The sequence below is a fragment of the Lissotriton helveticus genome, chromosome 5_1 (genome assembly GCF_964261635.1).
Source record: "Lissotriton helveticus chromosome 5_1, aLisHel1.1, whole genome shotgun sequence".
Classification (NCBI taxonomy): domain Eukaryota; kingdom Metazoa; phylum Chordata; class Amphibia; order Caudata; family Salamandridae; genus Lissotriton; species Lissotriton helveticus.
In genome coordinates, this window is record NC_136065.1 from 1,030,722,486 (window position 1) to 1,030,747,683 (window position 25,198).

At 41.6% G+C, this 25,198-nt stretch overlaps 1 protein-coding gene across 1 annotated transcript in view; it reads left to right on the forward strand.

Annotated features, from left to right (window-relative positions):
* PYROXD2 (pyridine nucleotide-disulphide oxidoreductase domain 2) overlaps positions 1-25,198 on the forward strand; it is a 541,945-nt gene that overhangs the window by 161,653 nt on the left and 355,094 nt on the right. Inside the window, exons 7-8 of the mRNA XM_078643559.1 lie at positions 1,671-1,732; positions 5,595-5,692. Coding sequence (XP_078499685.1) covers positions 1,671-1,732; positions 5,595-5,692 — 160 coding nt within the window. The remainder of the gene's footprint in view (positions 1-1,670; positions 1,733-5,594; positions 5,693-25,198) is intronic.

The window sequence follows — 25,198 nt, forward strand, 5'->3', positions numbered from 1 at the left end:
TAGAACTTGTCCTTAATGAAAATGTTTCAGTTATGACGTAGAATTAAGAATGAGATCATTGTTATTAACTTAGGTTCTGATGAAGGATATGGTGCATCCAATATGCATGACCAGTAACAAGCAAAGGATTAATAATATCAACTTAATTAATAAGGATGTGATTATTGATCGAACATTCAAGTGAAAGTCAATCAAGAATCATTTTGAAAGAAGAAAAATAATCACTACATTTCTTTGTGCACCGGGTGTGGATTAAGGACCGAGAGCAAACTCAGAAGTTGACTCTGTGTCGTCCAAGAGTTTGGATCTTTATAAAGACCATAGTGGAAAGACAAAGGAGGCCATGGTAAAAAAAAAGTCAAAGCTTTGAAAAAAAGAAAATGAAGAGTGCTGAAATGGTTAGAAGTTGTCAAATATTTCTAAGGGTTAGCATTACTCGAGTCTAAGGTTTGTATCCAAAGTCGCAAATAAAGTTATTCATTACACCCAATCAGCCTAGCCATTTGAGATATTAGCCCTGCAGTGAGTTGGTGCCATAAAAGTTAATGACCCCTTGTTCTTTTTCTTACCAGTTATTTGTATATTTATTGTTATTATTTCATTTTGAATTTGTAAGAACTGGCAAACTCTGAGGTTTATAGTCCATTAATGTTGGTGGCACTCCTTGTCTTTTTCTTATTTTCTTTTCTTTTCCAACATAGCCACTGCGGTACCTTTGGGGTGTTAGGTCCTTTCATAATAGTAAACAACAGCACTATGTGCAATCTTCAGGAAGAACCCAGGCTAATCCCATGCCATATTCAAGCCCAACACTCTGTGTGCTCTTTCAGACGTGGCATTGGCACCGTTGTACTCTCCTTCACATGCATATATTTCTGGTTGAGCTTGTCTCCCAGCATGCTGTAATTGAACAACCCTAACATGCCTTGACTCTCCTATTTTCAATTTTTCCTCTCCAACAGGAAATGATATCCATTTTTCAGCCATGAAGACTCATTATCCTCTAGGTCCTAGAGCCCAGTGGGCTCCTTTACTAGATGACAGCCAGATGTCCTCACATTCCATTATTAGGGTTTCTAAATCCCTCCCGTCAGCAGATTAAAGTGCTTCAAGGTCTGGTCATTTGATGATACAGTGAAATTTAGAGCTGTAGTCTTGGTCAACATCATCTGAATCGTGGACTAAACCCATCCATGGATGCTAGATAGGCATGACAAGGTGTAGCAACTACTACCACTTGCTTTCCCATGCTACACATAATCTCAAGTATCTTGCAAGTAGAAGGAACAGAATATAAGCAGGTCTTCTTGCCTTCTGTGCTTTGTACTTCTTGTTCACCCCCTCGGCATTCAGCGCTGAAAATGAGAGACTGATGGTGGTTTAAGGGTGCGACAAGACATCCACCCTGGAATGACATCAGGAACGATGTTATGTAGCTTCTACTACACCTGAAATTTGAGGTGAATCATTATAAAATTAATCCACATGTGTTCTGTAAATGGAAAGCCTGGAACAAGAAAAGGTGAGACCCACCAACAAAGAATGACCTGGCAAAAGTAAATACTATATAACACACTACATGAAACTTTATATAACAATGTTGTTTTTCATTTTGATTCCCCTGAACCATGTGTGCAATCTTTCATGTTTTTTCTGTTCTTTCTTAATAGGCCTGATCCTGGGCTCGCAGTCTTCTCAGGCCTATGAAGTTTTAACTGCCCCAATTTCCAAAGTAAGTAACACTGTGTGTTCACACGGCTGTCCTTGCGGATCATAGTCTCCTTCCAGGAATAGAACTCTCAGCCTGTACCTATAAAAATGATTTCCCCTTCCTACAGGATCGTATTGTTTTCAGATGTGATATGTATTTTGCAATGCCACGACATCAAGTGGGTATATTCCTCAAACATACAACCTATAGCTATGACACCATAACGCACCAAACGGGCATTCCTCTGTAAAGTACGAACCACCATACTGTGCACACTTTGGATGTCATTTGGAGAAGGCCAGAAGCATGCCAAACCTGTGCTAAATATGCAGTGCGCTTTTTATCACACGTTACACTTCTTTGTTATTTAACCTCGTGTTCTAATAAAACATTTCAAACGAGCTAAAGTAGTAATATTGCTTCACAACATGGGAAAACCAAACTGATAGGGATTTACGTGCAGTAACACTCAAAGAAACACGTTTTTGCATTTTAATTCCCATGTATAGTTACATTTACACTAATCCCACGAATGTCAGGTGCAATACTGAATTACAAATATGTGGTATTATTGCAAATATTCTTCCAAGCTCTAAATGAGAGTTCCAACGTCTTCAAACTTCTGGATGCTGAATAAAGATCTTACCTCCGAGAAAAATTATTCCAAAAAAGCTTTTGGTGTTGTCCCCCTGTAAAGGAATATAAGATTAGGACAAAGAACAGGACATGACCCTAATTTACGACTAATCGCATTAAGAAACAAAAAAGGATTCCGAGAACAGGAAGGATATTAAACTCTTAGCCATGTTAAAATTGGCTGAAGTTAATTGTGACATTTTGTATCTATTTACTTCAAGCACGGTATGTTTCAGCAAAAAATGTAATGACATATTCTCTTTTTACAGGGCCAGATTTATTGTTTGATAGAAAATGGATTGCCTAGTTTTTATTTTGCGGTCAGTTTTTACAAGACTGGGTCTGAGACTAGCCAGTGTGTATTTGGAAGCAAATGTTTACGTGCTGGAGAGACGCCTCTGGTTGTATATATGATGCCAAGATACAGACTGGTGAAGGTCATTGTGCTCATAAGACCTTAATCAGGATGACCAGATCTCGAGATAAAACGACCAGAACTTTCATGTGTGAGAAGGAGGAGCCTGAGTTCAACTGTCCCCTGAAGCTAACGCTGTACCCCCAGATTTTCCAAACTAGTTTCTTTAGAGTTTATTCGGTTCCCCATTCTCCAGTTAAATTCTTTAATAGTCCACCCACTCGGGACTTCAAAGCAGACGTATATAAATAGCACTAATCAAAAACATATATTCAGTAGTGAATACTGCAAAAATATGGCTTTCATGGAATAGAAGAGACATGCAAAAACACATTTTCTCTAATGGCTGATTTTTTAACGATGGGCTATTTCCTCTGATTAAAAAACAGATTGAAAAGAAGTATCTGTCTTTAATTCATGCTGATAAACTTGCACGCCTTGAAAACTTGTTGAGAGGAAGCTTTGACTTGTAGTATTAAAACAAACTTAAGAGGCTATTAAACAAAGATTAAATGCTTCAGAATAGGCCACTTAGCCAAGGAGATAATATAAAAACTGCTGCAGACTTTTTTGTGTCTGTGTTTGCAGTGGTATTATGCGCTAGGCGCAATTTGCTCTCACTTGCATTCTAAGCGTGCACTTACCACCACCTTTAGCTTCTAGTAAGACCCTCACAAAAAACAGTGGTAATAATTAGTACAAAATGAGTACAAAAAGTGTTTGTGGGAATTGCTCCCTTTTTTGACAGAGGGGTTAATGAGGCACATGAGATATTTGTGCTGTGGTGTTTTAGCAAGTTGAAATAATAAATATTTTGTAAAGTGCAAAGCTATCACCCCTTAAGTTTTCAAGGCGCTGGGCCGCTTGGGGGTCGTCAGGGAGATTAAGTGAGTTATTGCCCAGAGTCACATGGTGCTAAGCTGTCGCCAGGGATCGAACCGTGATCCCCGCCAGAATCAGCCGCTCTGTCTGGTGCGCCATATCTCCTTTTTCAAGAACATGGGACGGATCACAAAATATTGTGACTAGTGCTGCTGCATGCCCTTAGTGGTAACACAATGCTTTATGTAAACGTCTTTTACCACCAAATTAGAAAGCAGATTTGTGGAGGTGGTATTGTGTGGCTCTTGTTTACTGTAGAGATGTCCGAAATGCTGCTTCATTCTAGTCAGACACAGCACATCCTTTTAAAGTTCCAGTGTCAAACAACCATTTCTTTCAGTAATCTTTTATTTGATTTAGTTCTCTTACGAGAACAACAAATTTATACACGATACAAATTCAATTTTTGCTAAAAGAGATTGTCACATTAATATAATTTAAAAAAAAGACTTTAAAAAGTTGTACAGGTTAATACACACAAATTCATTGGGTGGAGCTTTGGAGAGGGAAATCAGCATCTGGCCCGAGTTTATATTACATTTTGTTTTGATCGGGGTAATGTATCTGTTCCTAGCTACTACCACGATCTCGCTTGCACATACAAACAGAACATGTTCTAGGTCTTGCACCGCACCCTTGCATAAGTAACAGAGATTCGTCTCTCCTTGATTTGATGACCACTTAAAGGTGTATGATTTCAGCGGTAATATTCCTAGCCGTATATGAAGTATAGCTCGCCTTACTCCATGATTTAGATTAAAAAAGATATATGGTTGCGTTTTTTTAAAAACTATTGTGTCCGCTAACTGTTTGTACATTGAAAGCCTGGAGCAGTGTTGAATATCCAATTCCATGCTTAGCCTTGGTGTTAAGTGCTTCAAGCAGAGTTTCAGCTGGGCTGGTGTCCAAGATATTAACATTTCTAGAGAGACTGATGATAATTTAAAAGCATTATTTAGGTTTTTTCCAAATATATACTTTCGATAGTCTTGATCCAGTGTCTCTATTTTTAAAAGTGCTCTAAGTGTTCCTGGATCTGCGTGAGCCAGGTTATATGCCCATCTAATTATGTTTATGATCCCCTGGCATTTCATTTCATTTCATTCTAAGCTAGGTTGGTAAAAAACATAAATTCCAGCTCTTCAACTATTTAAAGCACTAGTTTGCCCAAAACTGTGGCATAAATATGTCTTAATTTAGCACTTCCCATGCTCAATTTATGTGTCTAAATAACCCCGTAGGTAACCAGCAATTGAATGTCCACGTACTAGATTCACATATAAACCAAAGATGGTTTAGAGTTTGGTGGACGGGCTAACCGGTCACAAAGGTGACAGATATCTCGTCCACCTTATTACAAGTGCCTTATACCTCATGTCACTTGTAGTAAGGCAGAGGGAATATCTGTCCGGTTATGATGAAGCAAAAAAAAAAACTGCACCAAAAATAAGCATGTATCGCTCACATAAATGACAGACAGGATGTATAGAGCAGAAGGGATTTATAAACTATGCATTTGATATCTGGAAAATTAAGAACTACTAACATACAAATTAGATTTAAACATGTTTAGCTCAATTATTTGTACAATTCTTCATATAAACTGATCTAATTAAATTAACTTGGCTTTCTATGCAGAGAATATGGAATGGATTTGTCAACCTGTGATCCCCTTTTCTCTTCAGAAATGCAAAATGAGTTAACTTTCCTTTCTTTGTGGCGTCTTTTAAATAGTACAATATGTGTTCCCTTTTATCCCTTTTACTGCTGCTGTAGAGTTATACAATCGCTCCTTCTGTGATGTGCAATATGGTCCTGGCCTCGGAATGTGTAGTATCATCATGAAAGGGGAAGTTTTGAAGTTTACGTCCCGGTTCAGGGGTTTTGTATATGACTTATATTGGTTTGAGACTCACGCACGCCTTTCCCATTCTTCTTTATTTCTTTCAGATTTTAAATCACTGGTTTGAGTCAGAGCCGCTGAAGGGCACACTGGCTACCGATGCTGTCATTGGTGCCATGAACTGTCCTGATACTCCAGGGAGTGGGTAAGAACTACAGATCAGACAGTACATCAAGGTTCTTGGAAGGTTTCCTAAATAGACATTAAAGGTCCAGTTCACATACAAGAAGGCTGCATCCAAGCTGGTGTAGTCCCACATCCACTATTCACAGAGATGTAATTATATTTTATAATTCTCAAACTGACAGATTTGCGCGGAGAGAGACTACAATTTCCTTACTCTCGCTGGTATATTGGTTTCATCTGTCACTATGTTAGCAGATTGTCTGATACTGTGCCATTTGCAGTTCTAATGGTTTGAATAAATGTATTAGTAGGTACATTTAAAAGTATGGACACACATCCCTCACACTCGGTGGTATCAGAGGACACCAGGGATTCCATGCAATGATGTTTTGTACTAGATTCCCAGATATTGACTGGTAAACAACCCGGCGCTATAATATGAGCGGGCTCAGCACACAGCTGAGCGCCTGATCTGATGTGCCTGCAGCGTGTAAAGCGCATTCATTTAACCTAATATTTCTCCACCTTCAGGCTTGATTTTACGGCAGCAGGGTTTGAGAAGAGTGATCAATGATTGCCCCTTTCTGTTTCTGAGCTGTGCTGTCTAAAATAATAAACAAACTCGGAGAAATATTGTGTTCAGCCCCACGTGGTTTCAGAAATTCAGTTGAGTCCTTTTGCTTCTCAGAAAGAGTGATTCAGAAAAGGGGGTGGTGATGAACAGAGTGTCTGAATTAAGCAGACCACTCTTACCCAGTCCAAAGATCAGGGCTTGATCCATCACCGTTATTTAGCTCACTGCCCCATCCCAGCTCAGAACCTGGCTATATGCAAATTAGTCTGTCCCTGGCCCAGTGCATCATGGGAACAGGGCAGACCAAACTACCAAGCCAATTCTTCACCAGAAAGGAGACAAGCTACCGGGGACCGGTTTCTGGCATTTCAGCCTCGTCGGCCCGGCTTGCTTGAATCCTGATGGAGCAGTGAGCAAGGGACTCATGTCTGAGTATACCCTGCCACACCTATAGTGGCCAAAAACGATTCAGAAAAGGGGGTGGTGATGAACAGAGTGTCTGAATTAAGCAGACCACTCTTACCCAGTCCAAAGATCAGGGCTTGATCCATCACCGTTATTTAGCTCACTGCCCCATCCCAGCTCAGAACCTGGCTATATGCAAATTAGTCTGTCCCTGGCCCAGTGCATCATGGGAACAGGGCAGACCAAACTACCAAGCCAATTCTTCACCAGAAAGGAGACAAGCTACCGGGGACCGGTTTCTGGCATTTCAGCCTCGTCGGCCCGGCTTGCTTGAATCCTGATGGAGCAGTGAGCAAGGGACTCATGTCTGAGTATACCCTGCCACACCTATAGTGGCCAAAAACGATTAAGAAAAGGGGGTGGTGATGAACAGAGTGTCTGAATTAAGCAGACCACTCTTACCCAGTCCAAAGATCAGGGCTTGATCCATCACCGTTATTTAGCTCACTGCCCCATCCCAGCTCAGAACCTGGCTATATGCAAATTAGTCTGTCCCTGGCCCAGTGCATCATGGGAACAGGGCAGACCAAACTACCAAGCCAATTCTTCACCAGAAAGGAGACAAGCTACCGGGGACCGGTTTCTGGCATTTCAGCCTCGTCGGCCCGGCTTGCTTGAATCCTGATGGAGCAGTGAGCAAGGGACTCATGTCTGAGTATACCCTGCCACACCTATAGTGGCCAAAAACGATTCAGAAAAGGGGGTGGTGATTCATTCATCAATCATTTTGTCCACCATAAGCGTGGAAGGGTATACTCAGATGTGAGTCCCTTGCTCATTGCACCATCAGGATTCAAGCAAGCCGGGCCGACGACGCCTGAAATGGCAGAAACCGGTCCCCGGAAGCTTGTTTCCTTCCCATTACAAGAATTGGCTTGGTAGTTTGGTTAGCCCTGTTCCCATCATGCACTGGGACAGGAACAGACTAATTTGCATATAGCCAAGTTCTGAGCTGGGATGGTGCAGTGAGCTAAAAAACGGTGATGGATCAAGCCCTGATCTTTGGACTGGGTAAGAGTGGTCTGCTTAATTCAGGCACTCTGTTCATCACCACCCCCTTTTCTGAATCATCTCAGAAAGAGTGGCACGGAGTTTTACGGCAACAGGCCTCTGTCTCCGAAGTCTCTCCTCCTCTTCTAGAATATTCAGATTTTGGGAGAAACGAAGAAAGCTTTAGGTACCCTTGGTCGTAAAAATACAGTGTATGAAGCATGGATGTACATGTTATTTGTATTGTGCAAACCTAGTCGGAAAGCAGCGTACTCTGTTCTGTTATTTACTGGCAGGCGAAGAACTTGATAAAGTTTGAGATACATCTGGTCAAACTTTTTCAGCCAGAAGAGGTTCGAGCTGCAGCATTTTGGAGATGCTGCAGCTTTTTGAAGTTTTTCAGCTGGCCAAGTTGGGTACTATTGCCAAAGTCAATCTGGAAGTTAACACAACAGTTTATTATCGCTATTATAAAGGAAGAATAACAAAAGAAGCATCTTTTTCAGAAGCCCAGGTGGTAGAAGCATATTCTGAATGTCGCTAAGACTGGTCCGTAAAACCACCTCTGCAGTATTGGTCCAAGGATCCATAGAACATAACTCGGGGCTGAGAGTGATTGAGGACTAAAAAAATCTTGATCACCCACCAGCGAATGCCTAAATTGTCTGGGAAATGTTGCCATCTGCTACTTGCCCCAGGGTATTTAATAAAATCATCTGCATCAAATAAAAGATACAATTGAACTCAAGGAAAAGATGAGCCAGGGGCCAAGAATTCAGATTAAAAAGCAGACGAGAAAGACGCCAACTTTGCTGTTCTCCCCGGTTTGGGTTTTTCCCTTCCTAATAGTGAGTCACAAGCCATGTACCAATGTTTTGGGACCGCAATTGCGGTCACAAAACACTCGCAAATTACCACCCTCTTCAAGAGGGTGGTAATGCAGTCGCAAATGAGAAGGGGTCCCCTGGGGACTCCTTGGGGTCCCCTGGGGACCCTTCCCATTTGCAACTGCATTACAACCAATCATCTGCATGAAATAAAAGATACAATTAAACTCATGTAGAAGATGAGCCAGGGGCCCAAATTTCAGATTAAAAAGCAGACGGGAAAAACGCCAACTTTGCTGTAGTCCCCGGTTTGAGTGTAGACATGAAAGGACCGAGGGCCAAATGTAGGACGAGAATTAACATGCGCAAACGGGTTTCCGACCCGTTTGCGCATGCTAATTATGCTAGGGCCATGTACAAACACTATTTTGCGGCTCACAAATAATTTGCGACTCGCAAATTGGTGTTTTGCGACTCGCTATTAGGAAGGGGCGTTCCCTTCCTAATAGCGAGTCACAAGCCATGTACCCATGTTTTGCGACTGCAATTCCGGTCGCAAAACACTCCCAAATTACCACCCTCTTCAAGAGGGTGGTAATGCAGTCGCAAATGGGAAGGGGTTCCCAGGGGACCCCTTCCCCTTTGTGACTGACTCTGAAATATTTTTTAAAGGCAGGCAGTGGTCTAATGGACCACTACCTGCCCTTAAAAAATGAAACGAAAACGTTTTTTTTTTTTTTAATTCATTCCATTTTCCTTTAACCCCTTCGCTGCGGGGGTTATTCCCCCACTGTGCTGGGGGGGGCCGGGGGGGCGCGCACAGCGCCCGCATGCTCATGACGAGCTGAGCTCGTCATGAGGCACGGCGCTCCTGTGCTCATGACGAGCTCAGCTCGTCACAGGTGCATTACCTCCCGTGGAACGCTCAGCACAGGAGGGGAATTCTCCCCGCACCTGAGCGCTCATGAGCACCGGAGCGCCGTGGCTCATGACGAGCTCAGCTCGTCATGAGCCTCGAAGAGGTTAAGGAAAATGGGCTGCATTTAAAAAAAAAAAATGCTTTATTGACAAGCAGTCCTAGACATGGAGGTCTGCGGAGCCCAGCAGGTCACCATACCTGGGAGGGCCAGCCAATCCCATTGAGTTTGCAAATTGAGAGTGGCTCAATAATATTCATGAGCCTCGCATTTTGCGACCCCATTGGGAATCGCAATCAGTGTCTGTGACACGTAGTACATTGTAAATTGTGCCTCAGAATTTGCGACTTGCAATCGAGCGCAAATTGTGAGACGCAATTTACAATGGTCGTAGATCTGACCCCTAGTTGGTCTGCCTGTGTTCTATGGAATTGACGACTGTCTTCTGGCATCAGTATTTGTTTTCTGTTTGTGGGGTGCATGGGTCCCTTTCTCACACAATGTATGACCTACATCTACTTGAGGTATGGGTACGTTTGAAGTGAAATGAGTTTGAAAATACATTGGCAATATTTTTGCATACTCACTTTTGTGACATTGTGAGTGTGCCTACTCCCATGACACTCTAATCCCTACCTCCAAATACACACTTCCTCGTAATCTGTCCAAATGGCATATTTTTTATAGTGTGAGGTACTATGTGCACCTGCAGACGCCCAGATCCTTATTTTGTGACTCTGGGTCTATCATTTGGGGCCACAGATGCAAATTCTCTGCATGTATGCGATGTCATACTTATTTGCGCAAAAACTATTTTCGAAATGTACCTCTACGTTTGGAATAATCCCATTTTTACTACATGCCTGTCTTAATTGCATTTTCCATTCAGAATGAAAAAAATATGTCATGAGGCATCAGAACGTTTCTCTCTAAGGCAAATATTTCAAAAATTGTCTTCCATGTGTTCTTGCTGAAGATGTACTCGCTCCCTTTCCAGTATGCCAGCGGGCATCAGAGCCAAGCTTCTCCAGAATTCATATCCCCAAAGTGCAGAACTATTTTGACATAAATGATCAGAAACAGTGTTTCCACTTTTGAGATGCTTCTGTTCAAATTGTATTTGCACATCCAAATAGTATAGTTTCGTAACAATCTGGTTGTTTATCATATGGAAATAGTTATGGTTGGACGTTCCTCCATGACGATAAGTGTGGAATAAATGGACACTAAGAATGTGCACCCCCACTGCCCACCGTTCCCACTGGTATTGCATGCACGTGCAAACAAGGGACAGAGCATACAACCCGGAGATCCACGTGTGCCTTTCTGCCCCTGAATTGTTCTACACTTAAATCACATTTATAAAATGGCAAAGAGTAGAAAACGCTGTGGGAAAAACTTTCCAAGCACTTTATATGTAAATGAACTTCAACCAATACAACATCAAGAAATACTATTTATAGAGCATTTGTCAGTCGCCAGAAACTGCCCCCCAGATGCATCATACTGATTGATAGACGACTGATTCTGCCTCATCTAAAGCAGCATTTCGGAGACATCAACCTGACCTGAACTAATTTCTCCCCAGTCCCATTGGCCTCCCAGAGGCGTCCGTCTGATATCTGGCTGTGCACCTGTCGTGTGATTCCCCATTCCTGCCATCCACCCAGAAGCACCACCCTAATATGTGACTGACTGTTGCCCAGCCTTATCAGTATTACAAATGACCCAGCCTCTATGTGCTGCCCGGGACTGATACAGTGACAATAGAGGAAGGAATTGTGTAGGCTGTAACATGGCCATTGAAACATTTGGTTCAAGGTCTTACAATTAAGGTGATTTTTAAAGAACAATTAAAGTATGTGCTACTGGTAAAATGTAGGTTTATTTTTATTTCGTCTTGCTGAACAGAGCTCTCTCAAGCATTTCTTTTGCCGATACAGAGTTCATTGGTATGGGAGATGTTCAACAAAGTCACGTGATCCGCGGCTGGCCTACACGAGTTGCTCTTGCTCAGCACTAATGGTTCCTGCCTTGATAAGTTTTGTACTTACCCTTTTCATACTATTGGTGGGCTTTCTCATGACACTCTCGGACAAGATCCCTGATTGAGTCCATCTCAGACAGCACTGTGCGCAGGAGCGGGCTAGCGCCATCATGATGCTAAAGGCTCAACCTCTCATTGTCCAAGTGCAGACATGAGGTTGACAAGCTGCAATAAGAGTTGGTGACAAGTTACTCTGTTCATTCACGGGTATAGTCTAGAACTGCAAGCTCAGGGCTTTGATAAACTTGCAGAAAAGATATCCTAGGGACGATTAGTAGCTGAGTCCACCAAAAATCATCTTCGCGACTTCCTCACATTTAAGAGCCTGAGCGCCAAAGAGATATCAGTCACTTCACCATATATGCCGGGCGACAACAACGTGTCGCAACAAATCTCTAATAAGGTCAGAAATGTCTAGCTGAGCATCTCTGGAGGCATGCCCTACTTTTCCTGAATATTTCTAAGCTCAGATATTCTGGATAGCTCTTGCTGCAAAGATGGCCCAGAACCTGGTTTTATTCAGCTTGATGCAGGCTACCGGCTGAGCATGCCGTAGCCACACACCCCTCCTTCTTCCGATGCCGGAGCTGACGTCAGATGCAAGATGTAGCTGAGCTCCACAATCACGCCAGGGGGAGCTGGGAACAGGAGTGGAACAGGAGCGGAGCAGCACAAGCGCCGGAGTGCATGTCTCTCGTCGTTGAGGTCCCGCTCCTGAATAATCCAGTGCAATGTGCGTACACTGCTGTTGTGGTCTTCACCTTGCTGATACCATATCGGCTCCATATTGACCTAGTGCGGTTCAACGGGCGGCCTTCATGTTTCACAAGCCTGCATATTTCCTGCTTGTGTTCTTTGGAGTTGCAGGGAGGGACTGCCTGTGGGGGAATTAGACTAACCTCAGGACTACGGCCCTCATGCAATCAGGCGAAGAAAGGAGATTTGAAGTTTGTACAGCTTTTTCTTCCTCTATGCCATTGGGACCACCAGGTTTCTCTCCAAGAGGGGGTAAGTGCACATGTTTTTCTTATCCGCCGGTGTATGGGGTTCCCAATGCCAACTTGGTTGAGGGTCGCTGGGAGGTCCCAAATATACATTGTGGCTACCTTGTTACAGGATCTGCTTGATGACTGTATTATGCAAAATCTCATCAAAGGCACTAAAGGTACTGTAGCAGCTCACTCTGACTCCCCAAGCCTGGATCAAAGAGTGAAAAAATGAGTTGGCCAGGCTGCTGCTCGGGCAAACCGTGCTGTGGCTCTTACGAAAGATCTGGACTTGAACACCGAAAACGCTGAGATGACAGGTTCTGAGTTTGCCAAACAAGACCACCTTGGAGGTGCTTCTGTGGACCTGGATTCTAGCATTAGCCGCTTCTCTATTGCCTCTTCTAGGGCTGGTACCTCCACTTCATCAGATCTGGACACCACGCTAAAGACAGAAACGCTGGTCAATTCAATTGGGGAAACCAAGGACCTAAAAAAATATTGTTTATTTTTCAAAGCCAAACCCGGTTTATCATCTGCAGAGCCGGAGGGGACAGGGAATGTGCTCCCTCTAGTTGACAACCCTATGGATCTTAGTAAGGATTGGGGTCCTAGGGATCCTAGGGATGGCAGCCACTCTCCTTCTCAATCCCCTTCTGTGCTTTTGCCTTCTTCTGGGGGGAGCTCATCTGAACTATCTACTCCCATGAACGCTGGCTTGACCATCCCAGTTGAGTCTATATCCTCTGACCCACAGGCTACGAGGTCTGAAGCTAGGCCGGAATTGACCCAGGACAACTCCTCCCAGGAAAACAGACCCTTCTCAATGCAATGGGATGCCAAGAGCCTCCTTAACTGGAGGAGATTTGAGATCTGAAAGCCTCCCAATCCACTGAAATCGCTGTAATCCATTCCCGTTTAAACTAAATTTGAAGAAAAGATTGCTCAGGTCCCGGCACGTCTTCTTGAGGCAGAGACTTGGATTTTGCAATTGGAGGACCACGTTTCAAGTATGAATAATAAAGTTGCCGCCTTCCAGAGCCAAAAAACAGCATTGGAGTTTAAACTGGAGGAATTTGAGAATCATTCTAGACGCTCTAATCTCCGCATTCTTGGTTTTCCGGAGGGCCTTGAGGGCCAGCAGACTCTACAATGGGTTGATTTGTTTATTTAAAAAAATGTCCTCCCGGAGTTTAATGGTGATCTGACTCTTTATGTGAGCCCATCGGGTGCCAGCACATCTTCCTCCCAAATACTACATTTCCACTGACATTCCTGGTTAATTTGGAGGATTTCAGGGTCAAGGAACACATTTTAACCAAGGCCATAAAGCGACAAGTTTACCTCGTCAGAGGTCCCACTTTGTCGCATGTTCCCGGACATGTCGGCTTCCGCAGCCAAAAGGCGGAAAGAGTTTGTTAAAATGCTACATCTGTTTAAGGGACATGGGGCGCAGGCAATGGTTGCCCAACAGAGCAAGTTAAAAGTGCTCGTCAGAGGCAGATTCCATGTATTTTGTAATGTCCCGGAAGAGCAGGAATTACAGCAACAAATTTCTTTGGATAAGTCCTAATGGCCTGTAGACTCCAAAATGTTAAATATAATGTCAAAGTGTTAATGTAATGAGTTTGCAAATGTTTTCCATCACTTGTTTTGGCCTCTTATCCTGATGCTCTTCCTTTTCAAGCATATCTTCTTAGGCAGCTTCTTTTCTATTGCCTTCTGTTTTTTTCTCTACTTCTCCTTTCTCTTTTCTTTTTCATTAGCTTTTTGTTGCTTTTTCTTCTTTTTTTTCTTCTTTTGAAGGGGGGGTAAGTAGACCGGTAGCACCTCCCACCCAGTCATAGTGCCAGTTAAGGGGGGTGGGATAGCCTTTCAGGGTGAGTAGGGACGGCCGTCTGCTCATGGTGGCTTTGGGAGGAGGGTGGGGTTACGGGTGGAAAAGGGAGCATGGGGAAAAAAAGAGATCAATTTTTTAAATCCTGAATCATCCATTCATTGTTAATGTACTCAAATTTGGTCAGGCTTAGAATGGGGCTATTGACTGATGCCGTAGTTTTCCAGAATACTTTTGTCTATGCTGCTAGGCTGTCCTGATAATTTCCTGCCATCTGCTAATGGATAAAAAGAAAATTTTGAAAGTGGTTTCTTTCAATGTTAATGGCCTCAACAATAAGAAGAAAATGCGGGCCATTGAGGCATGGATTAACCCCTTGCATGCGGCGTGAATTTTCGCGCTGTGCGGTCGTTTTGAAGAGTGGGCGGGATAATGACGGCCCCAGCTGTCATCAGCACACGCCCACCGTAATGCATGAAAGCCGGGGGCCGTCATCAGCATGCAAGGGGTTAAAACAGAAAATCTAGAGGCCATTTTGATACAAGAGACTCATATACCGGCAAGGAAACTAATAGACTTCCCAATGTTTAGGTCCTTTGCAGCTTATAGGGGCTTCTCTTCTTCTTCTTCGGTGTCCCATCGCACTCTTCCTTAGCAAAAAACTTCAGGCTGAGGTAGTTAATTTTGTAAGCGATCAGAGCGGAAGGTGGTGCTGGGCCACCTGCAATCTTGGGAATATACTTTTAACTTTTGCCAGCTTATATGCCCCATTTGAGGACAACCACATGCCATACAAAGAGTTTTTTCAATCTTTAATTCAAATACCTGGCGAATTGATGATAGGGGAGCATTTAATTTTTTAATGAACCCTAAAATTGACTCCTCGGCTATATCCAAAAAACAGCTAAAACCAAAAACTTTAAAAGTTTTACAAAACTATGGCAAGACTTTGGACATATCTGATCCGTGGAGGGCAGTATTTCCAACTAGGATCGCCTATACTTGTTTTTCGGGTAGGTTTCGAACATCCTCATACATAGATTTTTTTCCTCATTTCTAGGAGACTGGTCTTTAGCCAGCAGAACATCCTTCTGAATGGATTTTCGGATCATGCGATGGCCATTATGGAGTTAGAGCTTGGCAAATATATTATGACTCCTAAAAGATGGATGGTAAATAGGCAATATCCATCAGAAGAGAGCTGGTGTTTTTGATTAAAACAGAGATAAAGGCGTTTCTTGAGCGAAATCATGGCTCAGCTCCACCACACATGGTCTGGGACTAGCTCGAAGCTTATTTACGGGGACTAGCCATTAGATAAGATGCCAACAATGCAAGGAAAGTCAAAGAAGAAAAGCACATTTTAGAGCAGAAAGTGCAAATGTCTTTTGATATCTTTCTCTGTAGCCCTCTGCTTTTAACCTATGGCAATTTTATCAGGTTAAACGGGATCTTAGCGAAAAATATTATGTTAAAAGTGAATCCTTTTATCAACACCGTAGGCAAAAGGTCTATGAACAGAGTAATTATACTGGGAGGTTCCTCGCCTGGGAAGCCAGGGAGCAGGCAGTACCCAATCAGATAAGTGCACTGAGATGTCCTATAACCGGTATCCATTCTGATGACCCAGGAGTTATAGGGGATATAATTTCACAACATTATAGTAATATATATGGCCAACAACAGCCCATTGACAGGACCTTTCTGGGAGAGTTTGTTCAGAGATATGAATTGCCTGTACTTTCAGATGCTAATAAAATGAGAATGGGGAGTCCTTTCAAGAAAGAAGAATTGGGGGATGTTATTAAAAATCTCCCGAATGGTAAAGCCTATGGCCCGGACGGCCTCCCTGCTGGATTTTTTAAAACCTTTTCGAGCACCATTTCCGAATATCTTTTGCTGATTGCTAACTCAATTTTAGAGGATGGTTTAATCCCATTTTCTTTTAGAAAAGGGAATATAGTCGGCTTTTTGAAAAAAGGAAAGAATTGTGAAGACCCGGATTCTTATTGTCCCAACATGCTTTTAAACTCTGACTATAAAATTATGACTAAATTGTTAGCTAATCGATGTAATGGAATTCCCTCGCACTTGATCCATCCTGGCCAAAATGGTTTTATCGCAGGGAGGCAGCTCAGGACCAATACTCACTATCTCGCTGAAGCACTGGATTATTTTGAGACTCGGAAGATACCAGCTCTGTTCTTCTTATTAGATGCCGAGAAGGCTTTTGACCTTGTTGTTTGAGAGACCTTATTTTTTATCTTGTCAAATTCCAGCATACCTCCCAAAATCACTGGGCTGATTCAGAAACTGTACTTGAATGCAGAAGCCAACATTATCATCAATGCCTCAGAGGTTGGCCAAGTCAGTGTTAAATGGTGGACTAGACCAGGCTGTCCACTGTCTCCGGTGTTATCCATCTTTTTTATCAAATCTTTGGTGATAGCCATTCGGAATAATTTGGATCTCTATCCTCCTCCACTAACTATGGAAAAATGTAAATTATACGCCAATGATATCATGCTCATAATAAAGCCTGAGAAGGAGGTGCAAAAAAAAGCTTTTGAGATTTTTGAACAATTTGAGTTGCTTGGTGGTTATAAAATCAATAAAAAAAACAAATAATATAGTGTAACTGGGAGCCTATGGATTTACATCCCGATAGTCTTCCCTTTTTGAATACAAAACTGAAAAGATACCTGGGTGTATAGTTTACGGCTCAAATTTCTGAATTATATGATTTAAATTTTGCCCCACTTCTGCGAAAAGTTCAGGACTTATTCTGTTGATGGAATTCTCTTCCATTAACCATATTGGGCAGGGTCGCATTGATTAAAATGTCTGTTCTTCCGCTATTTAATTTCTTATTTTCCGCAATTCCCTATGTCTTAACGGCCTCTTTCTTTGCTAAATTAAAGTCCATGTTTACATCTTTTCTCTGGGGCAAGAAGGTCCCCTGAATTGCATATAGCACTTTATATGAGGAGCTGGAAAATGGTTGATTAGCTCTCCCTAACTTTAGGGATTATTATTCTGCATATTTTGCACAATATATGTCAAGGTTTAAATCAGAATTACAAATGGGTTTATTTATTAATAATTTTATGAACTTAATTTGTAAAGAGAATCAGATTCACTGCCCACTAACAACCGTAAAATCTCCTAAACTTGTACGTTATAAGTGTAAGCAAGGCTTTTTATAGAAGATATTCAATCCCTGTAATTTACTCCTCAACTCTGTTATCCAGCCTCATTTCACTATCTGGGATCAGAGATTTGTCGGCAATTACAAAAAAATGGGCCAAGGATGACTGTGGGATAATCTCTGATTTCCTAAGGAATAATAGATGGCTTAATATAGTTGAAATGTCTCATTTAATTCCAAATAATTTCCTTCTCCTTGGGTCATATAACATTTTTAGTACATTTTTTAGTAAACTCGATTTGGTTCAAATAATCGAACGGAAAGGCTTAGTATATGAATGACTAGATGAGCCCAAAGTTAAGAAACCCGGGGTATGGTAAACTCGTTTTGCCTCTATCAAGGGTATGGATCTTGTGGAGAAAGCAATAACTAAATGGGGAAACCATGAGGAGATGAAATCACAGCGAGTATGTGGCCAGTAGTCAATAATCTCAACTTTTTTATGCTAAGGGATGCGAATTGGCATAGGATGTAATTTTTTTTAGCAAACAGCTACTTTACAGAACCCCACTTTTTTTATCTAAAGTTTATTCCACCCAATCTGGGCAGTGCTTTCGTTGCCTAAACCATCCTTCAGCCAATTGGACACATATCATATGACAATGCCCCTTGATCCAGAGGTTCTGGAATTACATTTTTTGCTATCTTGAAGCGGAATGCCTAATTACAATAGATTTGTTGATTCGGCTGATGGTGTTTGGCTATGACCCAGATTGTCATCTTTCTGACAAGGTGATCAAATTATTATATATCGTAATGGCAGTAGCTAGATCACTTTTGTTTCAGAGATGGCGTTCAGATCTTATACCAACTAAAAATGAATGGGTCTGGAAAATGAAGCAGGTTAAAAAAAGCGAACAAGTCTATGCACTGCGAATCAGGGGGATTAAGAAGTTTGAGATGGTTTGAGCAGCCTATTTCAATTAAGATCTTAAAATTGAGCGTATATCTCAGGAAGTATTTTCAGCACGTTCAAATCCTATTTATAGTAATATTAGCATTTTCTTTACTATACGACACTTTAGATTTTATTGCTACATAGCTGTATTGATTGATATAGGATGAAATACTATTCTGGATATACTTGCTGATTTCTCTGCATATATTTTAAGGTACATAAGGTTCAATCAATTGTTTAGTTTGTGTTGGCAGTGGATGATATTCCAAAATATTACGTGTTTCATCTGTGGAATGCTGGCTTAAATGCATATATTGTCTTTTTTTTACTGATTTTAGGATTTACTGTTTTCAGGCCTACTGGTATTATTTAATGATTTTGTATTATTCAACACATTTAATGAATTATATGGATATATGTATGGATAAAAAGTTTCTTTTTATATGGATTTCAATAAAAAGTAAATATATTTTAAAAAAAAGATGGCCCAGAACCTAAAATGATTCAGTCGATGGTCAAGTTTTAGAACTTTTGTAGTGATATCCCAGGTTATGTGTGACATACATTTACATATGCTAAATTCTACAAATGTAAGATTCCTAAAGTAGAGCAGGATATTTCTCTAGATTGTAAGGCCAAATTAATTTAATAACAAACATAGGTGAAGCCTATAGATCTCGCATGTGGAAGAGCTATTTGCTTTGCCAATCTTTTAGCTATGTTGTATAGCAGCATGGCTTTGACTCAGCATGGATAAATGTTGGTGGTATTTGTTAGAGTGGAGTGGGTTAGAGTGCAGTGGGGTGGCATATAGCAGCGTAAAATAGAGTAGTGTGGAGAGACATAGAGTAGCACACAGCAGCATAGAGTAGAGTGGCATAAAGCAGAGTGGTAGAGTGGCGTGGAGTAGAGATGTATAGAGTGGAATGATGTGGAGTGGACTAGTGTAAAGAGGTCTGGCATACAGTGAAGTGTCATTGAGTGGTGTGAATTGGCATTGTGTGGTATGGAAAATTGCCAGAGTTGCTGCTTAGTTGCCCCATCACTTCAAAGCCTCGTCAGGGTAAGTGCTATGTGACCGAGTTGAGCTGTGTTTGTCTAACTTGCTTCTAGCAATGTTCCTTGCATTGGCTGTCAGGTTCCTTTGTCATGTGATTTGCATGGTTTGGGTGTCTGCATTTTTGCATCGTGTGTACTGACTTAGCTCTTGAAAAACAGCCATGCACCAACACGATTGATTTTCCTGTAAAACTAGAGTTAGGGTAAGGTAGATTATGTTGCATAATGTAGCACATTTTGTGGCAGTATTACTTCACTATTTTGTCCTTTATATGCATGTAAGCACTGCCTGAGACAAGCATTGGCCAATAATTATCAGCTTATAACCTAAATTCAGCAATCGGCAAAAGAAAGGTGACCAGGTAACCTTTGCAAATAGTCTGCCAAAGCAGGGAACCACTTGTGATAGCGTTTTTAGAAATGTTTGGTCCGCTTGAGCTAGAAACTACCTTGTTTTGTTTGTTGTTAAAAGCTGAAAATTAAGTAGCAGGTGAATATTTAAGTGGCAAGTACTGATAACACTGTACAAAATGACAAAAATCTCACTGCCCCTGCTATTACGTTGCTCAGTATATCACAATGTTATTGACAATGTATACAATGCGTATAAAAAACGTATTTGTCTCTTGGCTCACTCATGAAAAGAATTCAAGGCATATTTTCGCACATCCTCCAACCTTTACAATTAGGAATTGTGATTTTTAATGTATATATATCACATGTTACATAATGCCATTTAATATGTTAAATTGAAAGACATGATAAACAATACTATTTTTAATTTGAAAAGGTTTGTCATGTTTTCACATGTCACCTGTTTCATGATTTTCAAAGTAAGACTTTCATGTTCTTGGCTCTTGCTTGGGCCAGTATGCTCGAGCTAATGCCCTGGGTTGGTTCTCCGTTTGGATTTTAGGCTTGCCCACCTCCAGGGATGTTTGCAAACTATCATCATTGCTGAGGCTATTTTTTTTAACCGTACTGATGTCAGTGTTTGGAAAAACTGATGTAAAGAAGGAAGGCAAGTTACAGAGGAAGCCTGGAGGCTTCCCCTTAGCCCTAGAGAGGAGTTTCACCTCAGCCAGTTTGACTAGTTAGCCCCGACAGTGCCATCACTGTTGAGCTCAATGTGCACTGGTGATTTATGCCCTGAGCGGCCTTCTTCTCCATATGGTGGAGGTCACGTATGTCATAGGGGAAAGGATCAGTCAATTTTACAGTGGTGAGCAACAGTGCATAATTAAGAACCAATAAAACCAGTCGCGTATAAGTGTTTACAAAGTCACACATGAGCGCTCCCGCTGAATGTCCATATTAAAGTGCTCCTGGTGGCTTTCAGCTCATACTTGAAACAGCATTCCAGCCCTTCTGCAACCTTTGCTGAAGTACAGGTTTGTGTCAAGCACTGACCTGTTTCTCTCCACAAAGACACCACAGCAACTCAGGTTGTCATTTCCCAATCCCACCAGGATGCCTGAGCCCTATTCACAGTGGAACGTGTCTAGTGCTGGGACAGTCTGTCGGAAAGGGGATGGGATGAGAGAGCCGTTGTTGTCACACAGCCCAGTTCTGTGGATAGCGTCGGCACTGGATGAGATGGCATCAGAATTGGATGCTCACCAGACAGTTGTGACAGGCTTGAATTTCCTAAAACAAGAATACTCGGTTATTACCTTGGGCTAACTCAGTTTCCCTCTCAGCTACCCCTATTCAACCAGCTAAACCTGTGTTTGTTCCCTTTCCCGCCTCTGTGGTTACCTGCTCTCTCTGTATGAGTGAGGCTAACTTGTGAACTCTAGACCCAGGAAGTATCAAGGAAGTAGTTAGTAGAAACGCAGTATTAGGTATGGGCTGTTTAATCCCCTCTGACCCTTGCACCTACCAATCTAAACCCAGCCGCAGATCAACCAGCCTTTTTGATGGATAAGACATCTGGTCCTATTCAACTGTACCCAGGATTGGATTATAGTGGCAGACACATATGAGAACTCAAGAGAATATCAAAATACACATACAACTGACCAAAACATACATGTCACAGTTTTGTATAGACAGGATAATATTGACAACTTGCAGTAGTTTACATCATCGATCAATGCAATATCCATGGGATAGTTGAACACAGAGAACAATATTAGCACACCAGGGTTACTACGTGGTCACATATCACATCATATAGCATCACACTAACGAGTACATTACAAGTAATATTGTATGCACTTGGAGTTTTCATATCCTAGTCAATACATGAGAATTAGTGCTACTCCTTATGCATTTCAGGAAAAAAATTATGTACATTGTTATCAGCAGTGTAGACGCTGTTCCCTCACAGCATTATGCGGCATTTGTGCTTGATATGCTCCTCTCAAACTCGCCTCCAAAATCGTAGTGCTATGCAAACAAATGATGGACAGAATGCTGAATAAATCATGCATTACCCCAGTCAAGAGATCTGGGTTCAAGTTAAGTTTATTTGATTTAGTTCACCGCAGAGAACAACAAATATTTAATACATAACATTTTCCTTTAAAAGTTTTGCAGTAAAATGATAAAGTTTGTCATTCTAGTACAAAGTTCAAAAAGATTTAAAAAATGTAAATAGATTGTAACATACAAATACATTTGGCGGTACCTTACAGAGCGAAATCAAGGATTGTGCTGAATTCGTTTTATGTTTTTTTCTGATGGGTTGTATACATCTTTTTCTTGCTTCTACAACTGTCACATTTGGGCAGATATACAACATGTGTTCCAAATCTTGCTCCCTGCCATTAAATAGGTCACATCAACTACAAATGTTTTCTTTTTCTTTTGGGAGCCACTTGAGGGTAAGAGATTTTAATGGGAGTATCCCAAGCCGGAGTAATATAATGGAGCACCTGACACCACGCTTTAGGTTAAAATAGATATACTGCTGTATTTTCCTATATTCAATTGTTTCAGCATGTTTTTTGTATAGTGCCAATTTGGAGCAATGCTGAATGTTGAGATCAAAGCTTAACCTTGGTGTCATATGCTTTAAAAAGAGTTCAACTGGGCAGGAGTCCAAGATTGCAACATATTTATGTTAACATTTGATAATTTAACCCCTTGGATGCGGGTTTATTTCGAGAAATAAACGGCCGGCGGGTATTGGATTGCTCTCGGCCGTCGTGCGCACACGCCCACTGTGACGCATGACGGCCAGGAGCCGTCATGAGCATACAAGGAGTTAAAAGCAATTGCGACATTCCTAATAAAAACATATTTCACCGATCCTTGTTCGAAAGTCTCTATTTTTAAGAGGCATCATAGCGATCCTTGTTCTGCATGGCAGAGGTTATATGCCCATCTGATAATATTGCTTATTCCTCTTGCAAAAGAGCTAACTAGTGAAAGTTCAAGGCGGAGAGCTTTTACCGGAATTGCTTGGGACATCTTTGTAAGTTTCCTTCTTTGAGAACCAGAAATTTCCATTGACTTAGTGGGATGTATTCAAGAGCGTATGATAGTACTGGCAGAATCTTAGCACTGTATACCTGAAGAAGAGAGTAAACATGCCTTTGACCGGTCGAGGCATATAATCGTAAGAGTGCCCCCACATGAATGTCAACTTTCCGACTCAGATTCTGTATATGAGGTGAGTTTTGCAGTAATTTAGAAGAAAAAATTCTCCCTAAGTAGGTATATTCATTTGCCACTTCCAACAGTTTACCCCCTAGAGTCCATTTATAGTTAATATACCGTTTCCTTCCCGAAAATTTAACTATTTTTGTTTTTGAGGTTTTGAGATGTGGGTTAAATCCACCCTTCTTTTGCTCACCATGCCTCCCCAGTTTAGACCGAGCCAAATTCAAATCAGTCTTGACCCTGTGCCTCAAGGGAACAGTCCAGACCGAACTGCCAAGCCAGGTTCTCCCTGGACCGGAAACAAGCATCCTGGGACCGGTTTCTGGGTATTACCCTTCATCAGCCAGGCTAGCTTGAATCCAGTGGCACAGTGAGCAAGGGACCCATGTCTGGCATACCCATCCCACTTAGGGAGAAAAGTGCTATGCAAACAAATGATGGACAGAATGCTGAATAAATCATGCATTACCCCAGTCAAGAGATCTGGGTTCAAGTTAAGTTTATTTGATTTAGTTCACCGCAGAGAACAACAAATATTTAATACATAACATTTTCCTTTAAAAGTTTTGCAGTAAAATGATAAAGTTTGTCATTCTAGTACAAAGTTAAAAAAGATTTAAAAAATGTAAATAGATTGTAACATACAAATACATTTGGCGGTACCTTACAGAGCGAAATCAAGGATTGTGCTGAATTCGTTTTATGTTTTTTTCTGATGGGTTGTATACATCTTTTTCTTGCTTCTACAACTGTCACATTTGGGCAGATATACAACATGTGTTCCAAATCTTGCTCCCTGCCATTAAATAGGTCACATCAACTACAAATGTTTTCTTTTTCTTTTGGGAGCCACTTGAGGGTAAGAGATTTTAATGGGAGTATCCCAAGCCGGAGTAATATAATGGAGCACCTGACACCACGCTTTAGGTTAAAATAGATATACTGCTGTATTTTCCTATATTCAATTGTTTCAGCATGTTTTTTGTATAGTGCCAATTTGGAGCAATGCTGTATGTTGAGATCAAAGCTTAACCTTGGTGTCATATGCTTTAAAAAGAGTTCAACTGGGCAGGAGTCCAAGATTGCAACATATTTATGTTAACATTTGATAATTTAACCCCTTGGATGCGGGTTTATTTCGAGAAATAAACGGCCGGCGGGTATTGGATTGCTCTCGGCCGTCGTGCGCACACGCCCACTGTGACGCATGACGGCCAGGAGCCGTCATGAGCATACAAGGAGTTAAAAGCAATTGCGACATTCCTAATAAAAACATATTTCACCGATCCTTGTTCGAAAGTCTCTATTTTTAAGAGGCATCATAGCGATCCTTGTTCTGCATGGCAGAGGTTATATGCCCATCTGATAATATTGCTTATTCCTCTTGCAAAAGAGCTAACTAGTGAAAGTTCAAGGCGGAGAGCTTTTACCGGAATTGCTTGGGACATCTTTGTAAGTTTCCTTCTTTGAGAACCAGAAATTTCCATTGACTTAGTGGGATGTATTCAAGAGCGTATGATAGTACTGGCAGAATCTTAGCACTGTATACCTGAAGAAGAGAGTAAACATGCCTTTGACCGGTCGAGGCATATAATCGTAAGAGTGCCCCCACATGAATGTCAACTTTCCGACTCAGATTCTGTATATGAGGTGAGTTTTGCAGTAATTTAGAAGAAAAAATTCTCCCTAAGTAGGTATATTCATTTGCCACTTCCAACAGTTTACCCCCTAGAGTCCATATATAGTTAATATACCGTTTCCTTCCCGAAAATTTAACTATTTTTGTTTTTGAGGTTTTGAGATGTGGGTTAAATCCACCCTTCTTTTGCTCACCATGCCACCCCAGTTTAGACCGAGCCAAATTCAAATCAGTCTTGACCCTGTGCCTCAAGGGAACAGTCCAGACCGAACTGCCAAGCCAGGTTCTCCCTGGACCGGAAACAAGCATCCTGGGACCGGTTTCTGGGTATTACCCTTCATCAGCCAGGCTAGCTTGAATCCAGTGGCACAGTGAGCAAGGGACCCATGTCTGGCATACCCATCCCACTTAGGGAGAAAAGTGCTATGCAAACAAATGATGGACGGAATGCTGAATAAATCATACATTC